We start from the raw sequence: 11,272 nt of genomic DNA, 5'->3' as shown, positions 1-11,272 counted from the left end.
AACTGTCCATCAAAAACTGAAGTTTATGTCAGCATTTATAAAATACAGGGCACAATATTTAACTCATTTGGTTATAAACAAAAAGACTACACCACATTTTATTTTACTGTTGCTGATCAATTTCTTTACAGCTTTCAAAAGTGTGCATAACATTCAAGACATGAAATGATCCAAGAAGAAATTTATTGCAACAGAAAAAATAAAAGAAAAGGGGGCACCTTATTAAGTGGCAAAATGTTTTTGTTCTGGAAATTTTAAAAAATATTAAGTTTCTGTTTTTAGTTGTTTTATTTGCAGTTTTTGTTCCGTAAACTGCTTCAAACATGTCATCTTAAAACCATTATTTATTGGCTGCTGATAGATGAAAATCAAGTTTGCAGTAATATTCTCAATTGTCATTATTAAGGGAAACTATTAACACTGACACTGTAATGACTTCTACTGTGAGGACATTGCTTGAAAGAGCGATGGAAGGTCTACTACACATTAATTAGCAGCTCCTTGAGTTTAGTAAAACAACTGACCACTAAAATGGAACAACATATATTGTATTACTGACCTGGATATGCCCAAAACTGTAATGTAATGCATTATGCATCAAAGAATGTTGCACTGTGAAGAAGTGGACAACTCAGTAGCAGAAACAAACCTCAGATTTAACTGTTTTTACTAGTTTGGGGAAAGTAATTCATCTTAACCCAGATGATCGAAGTTGATTAAATATTGAAGCATCTTAAATTGCTTTGGTGTCACTCTGCTACACCGGTCACTTGTAAAGGTGAAAGTCTTTTTGTGTATCTGAAAACCTGTGTCAAACTGTGGTGTTTTGTAAAAATTAAAAAAAAAAAGAACAGACTGCCACTGCTTTGTCAAGAGCCACATTCAGTATATGAAACTGGAAAGGTCTAAACACTTCGAAAGTACATACAGATTTTAGGAATCGCGTTAAGTATTGTATATATGCAAATCCACAATGTAGGGACGTGGGCTCATGAGTGCTGAAGCCTTTCAGATGATGAATTTTAATATCTCAGAGGAGTCTGGGATTACACTGACTGCAATAATCTGCTCAGATTTAGGATGCTTTAAACCTTTTGTTATTCAAACCGAAAGGTCAGTTGAGAACAAAGCTCTGGAAAATTAGGTCCTTTTTGATGCAAATGAGGTAGAAATAAATTAGGAGTTGATTGATGGATGGAGAAAATGATGGTACCAGAAAAGGAAATGTAGCTTCCCACTATGGTGTGTCTGTGGAGACTATTGCCAGAGGTGGTTGAGAGATTAAAGCTTTGTGAGGATTAAAATTCTTCAAATGCCACACATGGAAAAACAGTGAACGTCGTCCGCGGCTGACTGCTTGTTTTGTACAGGACAGCTTCATTCCAGTTCACTGCACGAGATTATAATTAGCGCAGTGTGAAAGCCCAACATAAAAGCAGATGATTTGCAGGTAGGTGTCGGCCCCTGGTGGAATACGAAGGTACTGCAGACGAGCAATGACAGTTCACAAAGTAAATAAAAACTCCCAATTTTATAACGAAGTTTTCTTTTTCTCAAAAAATTTATTAAGTTTTAAAATCAAAAATAATTAAAAGACAATAGGTTAAAATATTTGCCATTTATCTGATCTAGTTTAATCAACATTGATCAACTAGGTTTGGGTGGGCCCAAGAAAGTTTTTAGATTTGAAAGTGGGGCCCAACGTTCTTAAATTGACGATCAAAACTACGGTTTGCCAAATCAGTATCTAGTAGAATGATTAAGGTGCATCCAGATATCTACAGGTCATCTCTGGCTGTGTTCATATCTGAACAAAATTTGAATTTCTAAAACCACTCAGCTCAGATTTAAACTTTGTGACATCACAAAGTCCATCAGCTTTTCACTGTTCAGACAGAGCAGTGACTCAAGAGCACTTTCATTTGTGCAGAGGTTTTCGCATGTTTTACCTATTGCAATAAACAAAATGGACAATCTAATAAAACTTGGTCAACCTCTGTACATGCAATTTGCAGTCCAGTTACTCAGTTTTCTGAATGCAGTCAGTTCAATTAAACAGAATGACTCAAGACAGTAAAAATCTGGAAAATACCCTTCAACTCCAGAGGGCTAAGGGTCATGGCAGAACTGGAGCCTATCCCAGCTGTCTTTGGAAAACAGTGACCCTGGACACGATACCATGCTACACATGTACAAACTCATTCACATGCCCATCTATGGCCGCTTTAGAGGCAAGTCCATCTATCCCCCCATGAACACATCAGGTCAGAACCATTTTCCAAAATGCTCATCTCTCCAGTGTTCTATCATTAGATATTTCCAGCTGGCTTAGGAGGAACATCTGCCACAATTAATCAGTTGTTAGATAATCAAGGAACTTTTGTCACCCTAAAGTTCATGTCACGAGGCAGCAATTCAACCCATTTACAGCCACCTGAAAAGATCTGATCAGAATAAATTTGCTTAATGTACATGTTCATGTTGCACAATGAAGTTTCATTGAAACACCAGTTTGAAATGTTAGAATTCCTATACACCCCTAATTTCTGGTGTTTATTATGTTAAATGTTGTAAATACGTGTTACAATTTGAACTGATGAAGCAGTTTTGCAATGTCATTTGACATCACAACACTTAAAAAGAGGGAAGATCAATTGTTGTAGTAGACCAACAATTTAAAGACAGCACACCTGCACAAGTATTTTGGAAAAAACAAAACTGGATTTATTGTGGATTGCTGAACCCATGAATACAAAAAGAAGTGGGGTTGACCAACAATGCTACACCACACAAAGTATTTACAAATTCATATCTACAGTTGGATTCTTGAAATTGGCTTTTCCAAAATGGGCCCAAAGGAAACACCACACAGGAGGCGTGAACAGGAGAAGTGCTGAAGTTTGCCTTGAGCCACAGTCAACATCGATGAACACGTCTTTAGAGTCAGAGCTTCACCTCTATTAAGACAGACACTCAGGAGGGCAGGTGCCTCCAAGTGATGCCGTCAGCTCAGCTATTTCCTCACTCGACAAGTCCTGCATGCCGCTTCCCCCTTTTGGTCTGCTATGAACGAAGTTTAAGAAGCCTCTTCATCAATCTTCGGTGCCAAATAATATTTGATGTGTCCCATATCTGCAATCTTGTATTCAACCACTGTGGAAAGAAAATTCAAGTTGTCAAATTTGAGGAGACAGGTGTTCTATCCAAGAGCTGCAGTATGACCGGCATGCTTACCGAGGGGAATGTCTGCAGACATGCTGAGGGTGACAGTCTTGGACAGAGGAGTGGCCTTGGTGAAGAAGTTCAGGTAATTAAGGGCAAAGATGAGCTGAACAGGCTCATTCATTTCAATTGTGACCTAAAAAAAAACAAAAAACAACAAAAAAAAAACAGTCAGAAAAGATTAATTGCACGACAAAAACAACAGTTCCTCAGCAGCAGCAAACTTTGACCCAACATTGTAATTTTGTAGTTATCAAAGCCAAAGGCAATGCCCTAAAACCATTTACACAATGCAATCCACAGTCCAAAAACTGTCAGTGCTAGCAAAAGGTTTACTTCATACTGTGAGTAATGTATGCTGCAGTATATACCTTGGTGCTACAATGATCTGGCATTTGAACCTACATGAAACTCTTACTCACCGCCTCATCCTCTTTGTCCACGTTGCTGGTCTGGGACAACTTAATGTTTCCGGTGCCCAGCTCTCCTGAAGCAGAGAACTTGACCCCATCCTTGGCACAGGAGATCATGACAGCATCTCCAATCTGAGACAGGTCACGGCAAATGCGCGCAAACTCTCCAGAAGGCATTTTGACCACACAGCTGTACTCTTGCTCCTGGGAAATGATGCAGATAAGATAAACAATGTGCACGCCAAAGATCTTTGGTCCATGAAGGAAGGACCGTCTGTCAGCCACTTACTGGAATGCCAAGCTGCTCCACATCCAAATCCATCAACTTCATCTCATAATCTGAGACTTTCTCTTGGTCTGTGGATGATGATCATCAATAAAGACGGTGTTTAAACAGAGATGACCATTTAAAAAAAAAAAATCTGAATACAGGCAACACAAACTCACTCAGTGTCTCAAAGACGAGAGCGAGTGTGTCCGCATTGTCTTCAGCTCTGAGCGTGATGATGTCTTCATTCCCTGCACATTTCAGGATCTTTGACATACTAGCAAAAGAAAAAAAAAGCGTGAAATGAAAAACATGCAAGTTAATGCTACCATTGCTGATTATGCAAATCAATTTTGCATTTTACAGCTTGCATTGTGTAGTTCATTCAATCTGTGTTTAGCTAAATAACATTCAACACAACAGAAGGCATCCTCTGGGCTCTGAAAAACCTTTCATAAAAATGTAATTGACATTTTATGAACCCAAGAACAAAGAGTAATCTGTTGATTATCATCTTGACGAATCAATTATGGAACCTTAATTTCTCTGAAAGAGTCTTCCCAAGGGATCAAAGTTCCATCTAATCTAAAAATAGTTGTAGCCTTAACCATGAAATGTATGGATAACACATCTGTCTTAGTAATGAACAAAGACCAACAGCTGTCATACTGCCTCCTTACCACTGAAACTGAACTCTCTGGCTATTAATCAGATATGACATGGTAGTGCAGTTTTCCAGCATGCCTGAACAGCTAAAAATAATAAAAAAAAAAAACAGCACCCGTGAATCAGCTACAGAAATCCGTTACTCTGATGTGATTAAATGAATTAGCATCCGCTACATTCAATTCATTCAGAATTTAGTCCATGAAAGAAAAAAACGGATGTGACACACAATAGGAAGTGGAAGTTCCCGGGTTTAGAAAACTCCCGCCAATCCCCCACCTCAGGATTTGGCGCTCAATTGACGTCGCGGCTAATGTCAAATCAGCAGAGTAACTGTGACAAACGCCTCAACTGCATAATACTACGTTTTTACGTCTAATTTTTTTTTTTAGATGGCATACGCGTCTTAAGAAGAGTTAACCAAGACCACGTGATCTATCAGTAAAGGCATGCCCGGGCAACTGCACCAAAATGGCGCCCTTCTTTTTGTAGCTAAAAAGCTAACAAAGGTAGACGCCGAGCACAAACTAAAATTAAACTAACATCTAAGCTAAAAATATGAGTGCTTACATCGACTTCGCCACACCAGCGAAAAAGTCACCGCACAGCAGCTTTGCAGCTCGAGTCTTTCAGGCGGTGACGTCATATGATGAACAGTTTATTAATTTTTTTCCCCGCACGTTCCAGCGGTTTTTACCTGCTGAGGTTGACTCCCATAGCCAGGTTCCTGTCGCAGCGGTAGGAGTCGAAGCCGTCACTCCGCAGGGTGAGTTGCACCAGGGAGACGTGAGAGGAGTCCATACTCTGCAGGGAGATCCCGGAGGAGCTGACGTCCCAGCAGGCCTCCGTAATCAGATCCTTCAGCGCCTCCAGAACCTTCTTCAGAATGGAGCCTTGGACCAGCCGGGCCTCGAACATTGTTGCTGCTACGGAGCGAGCGGTTTGAGGAGAAGACGGAGTCCTAAAAACAGTTACAGCACCTCCGCTGTTGCATAAATGTACCACCGGCAGGACAGAAAAGATCTGATTCGTAAGCGCGCACTCGCGTCTCTTTTTAATAACTCGGTGACCTCACGTCTTTCCGGTACCGCCCACCCGCAAAGATGTCTGGGACTTGGAGGATAACAGCTGTTTTCGGTCTCCAACAAATACAAGCATTACCCTTTATCATACCGGTTCAGTTTGCACAGTCATACTACAGTAACTTATATTACATATGACTAAATTAGTTAATTTTGTTTTATCTTAAATGACTTACACATTTAGCATTCATTCATTTTCTGCTGACACCAGGGCCACCAGGTTGCAGTGCCAGCAGATCCTTGATTAATCCCGAGTTAGGGTTGATTGATTGATCCCGACATTCCTAAAACAGCTGGGAGATATCTATATTCTAGTCTATTCTATGTTAATAATTGTTAGTGTACACAGTGCATCCACAATGTATTCACCTTTTCCACATTTTGTTATGTTACAGCCTTATTCCAATGTGCAGTAAATTTGTTTTTTCCCCTCAAAATTCTACTCAAAACACTCCATAATGACATGAAAAGTTCTTTTTTTAAATTTTTGCAAATTTATTAAAAAACAAAAAACAAATCAAGACCAGACACCTAAGTGGCTCTACTCTTCTCTTTTCTACTCTATTTTACTCTTCCTTTTCAGATATTTAGATATACCTTTATATACTAGCATAGTTCCACCTTAGAATTGGAATATAATATATAAGATATACCTTACTGAATTTTCATATAAGTATTCACACCCTTTGTTCAATACAGTTAGTTGTCCACTTCTGGATCACTTTTTTGAAAGTCCCGCTATACGGAGCCATAATGCAACTGAATGTCCTTTATTGTGTATTGTTGTATTGGGTATGTGGATGTTATTTCGCTGAAAAAGTCTTGATGGAGCAGCCCTTCTACTTAAAGTGTGAATCCACATTATGTGTGGTGCAACTATTTGCCGGAAATGGATCACGACACTCTGTCACTTTGGGTTCATTCCTGGCATCTGGCTGGAGCCCTTCTAATGCAGAATGATACACACTGTGCCTGAGAATGTGTTTTGAACACAAAATGATATCAATTCTACTTATTAAATGAGAATTTACTTAGTTTCAAAAGGCACTGTTATACGTTTTAACGAGCAAAAAATTAAATGTGGAGGTGAGATTTCTCCTGAATTAAAAAGTAAAAGCCCCCACATTCATGCCCATTCGTGATGTTGAGATGAGCCCCAAAGTCCACATGACTCACTACAGACACGAGGCTGCTGCTTCAGTGATCCACCACCGGAAAATTTTTTGCGTCAGACATAAATGCGCGCAGCAATTAAACAGCAAGACATAACACACTGACATTTTCTACCCAAGTAAGTATGTATTTTCCCACTCTAGAACCAAAAACACAGAACGGCTAACTCACCTTTGCTACTTCTTAGAGATCGTCCACTTTCACACTTGCGCGCGCACCACGGAGACCAGATGTTTTGATTCCTCTGCTGATCACAAAGATGGCTGGATCCGGTCGAGCTTGTGGTCGTTTGTAGACAAAACAGTCTTTCCATTGGTACCAAGTATTATCTTATTCACGCTGATTATGAGAAACGGCGGCGCAAATACTACAGCAGTGATCCGGAACCGGTAATGATCCAGAACTGGGCAAGTGACTGCACATTGTTGATGCACCTTTTGCAGCAGTTACAGCCTCAATTCATTCATTCATTAAATTCTTCTTGAATATGATGCCACAACGTTGGTGCACTGCACATATCTTCGGGCAGTGTTGCCCATTCCTCTTTGCAGCACCTCTCAAGCTCCATCAAATTGGATGGAGAGCGTCGGTGCACAACCACTTTCAGATCTCTCCAGAGATGTTCAACCAGATTCAGGTCTGGGCTCTGGCTGGACCACTCAAGGACATTCACAGAGTTGTCCTGAAGCCACTCCTTTGATAGCTTGTTGAGGAGGAGTTGTAAATAAATAGAAAAAAAGACATCTGTATGATGCGTGGTCATTATTTCATTGGACCAGCGCAGCTACCGTTAGTTTAACAGAGGATACTACTAGTTGCATGTACATTAGCAAAAAATAGACATATTCATCTCATGTTTACAGTTTGAAACAGCAGACACATCCATATTTGTCATTTCTGCATCTTTTCAGGTTATGACTTATGTTTTGAGATGCCACTGATAAGTTTCCATGATTACAGTACAACCAAGATGCCGTTACATTATTCATTAAGAGCATTGATTGAAAACAACCTCTTTAAAATTAGGGAAACCAGCATTACTTTGAGTTTGTTCATTGTTCTGGCAACAGACAACTATTAAACCTCTCAAGAGGTGCAGTTTTTCCCCCCTCATGTACTTCCATTTTTTGGGCTTTGTTTGTATAAAATCCACTGTCCAGTATATTTTGACAAACATTACTTTAGGATTAATTAAGAACAAGAACACATGGGCAAACATTAATAAGGTTACCATTGACAAGTGACACTTTTCTGCAGAAGGCTTTTACAAAGTACAGTTCAGTGATTTTGACCTCAAATTCAATAGGCTTCTTAGGGTCATTATGCGTAATGCATACAGGAAGTGTGATGGCAAAGGGGCAGTACAACTGAAGTAATGGACTGTATTTACATAGTGTTTTCCCCATCGGAATCAGACACTCAAAGTGCTTTACAATGATTCCTTGGGTACGCACATGCATGACAGGGTGCTGCCATGCAAGGCACTCACATCAGGAGCAACTGGGGGATTAAGGACCTTGCCCAAGGGCCCTCAGTGATGTTTGATGCTGGTGGAGTTTGAACCAAAAGTCCTCTGCTCTCAAACCCATTGCATAACCTTTAGACCATCACTTTCCTGACATAATCTTGCTCAGAAGTGAAATGTCTCAACTGCATCATACAGACAATTCAAAGCGCCTCTCCACCCCTCCTGTAAAAACTCATCCCAAAAAAGGGGTGCACAGCAGCCCATTTTTTTCCCCCATTCTACCAATAACTAAAGGCTGCATGTACAACATGCAAACTAATGCAAATATAAGTTAAATGGAAAAAGCATATTCCACAGTAGGTGTTGAAAATGTGCTTTTATTTATTTTGAAGTTGCATTTCATTTGACTGCATCGTAGAACTGGTCCACCCCCGGTTTCTCACATACAGACATATACAGTAGTGTTCAGAATAATAGTGCTATGTGACTAAAAAGATTAATCCATGTTTTGAGTATACGAGGTCTATTAGAAAAGTATCCGACCTTATTTTTTTCAAAAACCATATGGATTTGAATCACGTGTGATTACATCAGACATGCTTAAACCCTCGTGGGCATGCAAGAGTTTTTTCACGCCTGTCGGTTACGTCATTCGCCTGTGGGCAGTCTTTGAGTGAGGAGTGGCCCACCCTCTCGATTTTTTCATTGTTTAGGAATGGCTCAGACTGCTGCTTTGTTTGATCAAAATTTTTTCAAAACTGTAAGGCACAACTGAGTGGACACCATTTGATAAATTCAGCTGGTTTTCGGTAAAAATTTTAATGGCTGATGAGAGATTTTGGTGTGCAAGTGTCGCTTTAAGGACGGCCCACGGCGCCTTACGGCGATCTGCGCTCCGAGGCGTCGTCGTCTCGCTGTTTCAAGCTGAAAACTTCCACATTTCAGGCTCTGTTCACCCAGGTCGTCGTCAGAGAACAGAGAAGTTTCAGAAGAAGTCGGCATGAGGAGTTTATGCGGACATTCCACTGTTAAAGGAGATTTTGTAATGAAAGAACGTGCGGGCAGATTTGCATGTCGGGCCGGACCCAACTGCGGGGGGTCGCGACAGGAAAAACACGTCCGTTGGAAACCTTAACGGACAAGTTGGAACATGCCCAAGCTGTTAAACAATTTCTCAGATACTCACTTGTTGAAAGCCATCAAAAGCCGCCTGAATTTTACAAATGGTTTTCAACACGGTTTTCCTGTCGCAGCGCAGACGGATTTGCGTCGTCGTCACGGAAACGACTCTGCGAATTTGTGACGTCACCCCACAACTTCTCAATTGGATTTAGGTCCGGGGGATTGGGCAGGCCACTCCAAAACATTAATTTTGTTGGTTTGGAACCAAGATTTTGCTCGTTTACTAGTGTGCTTGGGGTCATTGTCTTGTTGAAACACCCATTTCAAGGGCATGTCCTCTTCAGCATAAGGCAACATGACCTCTTCAAGTATTTTGACATATCCAAACTGATCCATGATACCTGGTATGCGATATATAGGCCCAACACCACAGTAGGTGAAACATGCCCATATCATAATGCTTGCACCACCATGCTTCACTGTCTTCACTGTGAACTGTGGCTTGAATTCAGAGTTTGGGGGTCGTCTCACAAACTGTGCGGCCCTTGGACCCAAAAACAACAATTTTATGCTCATCAGTCCACAAAATATTCCTCCATTACTCTTTAGGCAGTTGATGTGTTCTTCGGCAAATTGTAACCTCTTCTGCACGTCTTTTATTTAACAGAGGGACTTTGCGGGGGATTCTTGCAAATAAATTAGCTTCACACAGGCATCTTCTAACTGTCACAGCACTTACAGGGAACTCCAGACAGTCTTGAGCCTTTGCCATTCTGGTTATTCTTCAACACCCCCTTTTCTACTTTTTTTTTTTTTTTTTTTTTTTACTAACAGCCCAATTTCATAGCCTTAAGAGTGTGCATATCATGAATGCTTGGTCTTGTTGGATTTGTGAGAATCTACTGGTACCTTGTTTCCCATGTAACAATAAGAAATATACTCAAAACCTGGATTAATCTTTTTAGTCATGTAGCACTACTATTATTCTGAACACTACTGCACAGTGGCTTGCAAAAGTATTCAGCCCCTTGGTATTTCATACATTTTAATTTGGCATTTCAAATACAAAAAGTAAACCAGGCTTCTCAATATAAAAAATTCTAAAGTTATCTTTCTTAAATTCAAACTGAAAGTAAATCTCTACAACTTAACATAAATTAATTAAAAAATATATAAGCCAAGATAATGGGTTGCATAAGTAATCAGCCCCTTTGGTATAATATCTGTAAATAATCAGTTTAATTGCCAGTTTTCTTTCAGAAAAGTCAGGGGATGGATACATGAACATTTCCAAGTCACTGAATATGTCTTGGACTTTATTTACATCAGTTATGAAGAAATACCAACAGTATGGCACTCTATGGTAAATCTGTGTGGAGTAGACAGTTCTCAAAAACTGAGTGACTGTGCAAGAAGGAGAAGAGTGAGCAAAGCCACCACGACATCTAGACAACCCAGAAGAAGTTATAGGCTTCTGTGGCTGTGATAGGAGAAATTGTGCAGTGTAAGTTTCGGATTTTATATCCCCACTTATACAGCTTCATGATGAAGTGGAGCAGAGAAGGACTGTCTTGAAAAGAAGACCTGAAAGTTCACCTACAATTTGCCAGAAGGTACATCTGAGATGCAAGCCCAGATTTGATGTTTTAGTGACAGAAGACCCGCGTCTATACCACTTCATCATGAAGCTTTATAACTGGAGGCACAAAACGCAGAATTTGCACTGTGCACAATTTCTTCAATCACAGCCACAGAAGCCTAAAACTTTTTCTGGGTTGTCTGGGTAGCTTTCCTCACTGTTCTTCTTGTGCAGTCACTCAGTTTTTGAGAACTGTCTACTCCACACAGATTACCATAG

General features: G+C 40.2%; 1 protein-coding gene across 1 annotated transcript; it reads right to left on the bottom strand.

Annotated features, from left to right (window-relative positions):
* Positions 1–2,709: 2,709 nt before the first annotated feature.
* Positions 2,710–5,623, bottom strand: pcna (proliferating cell nuclear antigen). Its single transcript, XM_034170677.1, has 6 exons — positions 5,267–5,623; positions 4,083–4,180; positions 3,925–3,992; positions 3,645–3,839; positions 3,235–3,358; positions 2,710–3,153 (listed from the first exon to the last, which is right to left on the bottom strand). The coding sequence occupies exons 1-6, from the start codon at positions 5,485–5,487 to the stop codon at positions 3,077–3,079; spliced, it is 783 nt and encodes a 260-aa protein (XP_034026568.1). The 5' UTR covers positions 5,488–5,623; the 3' UTR covers positions 2,710–3,076.
* Between the last annotated feature and the right edge of the window lie 5,649 nt (positions 5,624–11,272).

Source organism: Thalassophryne amazonica, chromosome 5, assembly GCF_902500255.1.
Source record: "Thalassophryne amazonica chromosome 5, fThaAma1.1, whole genome shotgun sequence".
NCBI lineage: Eukaryota > Metazoa > Chordata > Actinopteri > Batrachoidiformes > Batrachoididae > Thalassophryne > Thalassophryne amazonica.
The sequence above is the reverse complement of the archived record's forward strand: the minus strand, read 5'-3'. Positions and strand labels throughout refer to the sequence as shown.

What these genes read in the sequence shown, in the direction of transcription:
- pcna (XM_034170677.1), bottom strand. Translation starts at nt 5,487, where the DNA reads ATGTTCGAGGCCCGGCTGGTCCAAGGCTCCATTCTGAAGAAGGTTCTG. An exon ending in TGGACAAAGAGGATGAGGCG is followed by an intron (nt 3,359 to 3,644) that starts GTGAGTAAGAGT and finishes GTTTTTTTTTAG; the next exon opens with GTCACAATTGAAATGAATGA. An exon ending in GTCTGCAGACATTCCCCTCG is followed by an intron (nt 3,154 to 3,234) that starts GTAAGCATGCCG and finishes TTCTTTCCACAG; the next exon opens with TGGTTGAATACAAGATTGCA.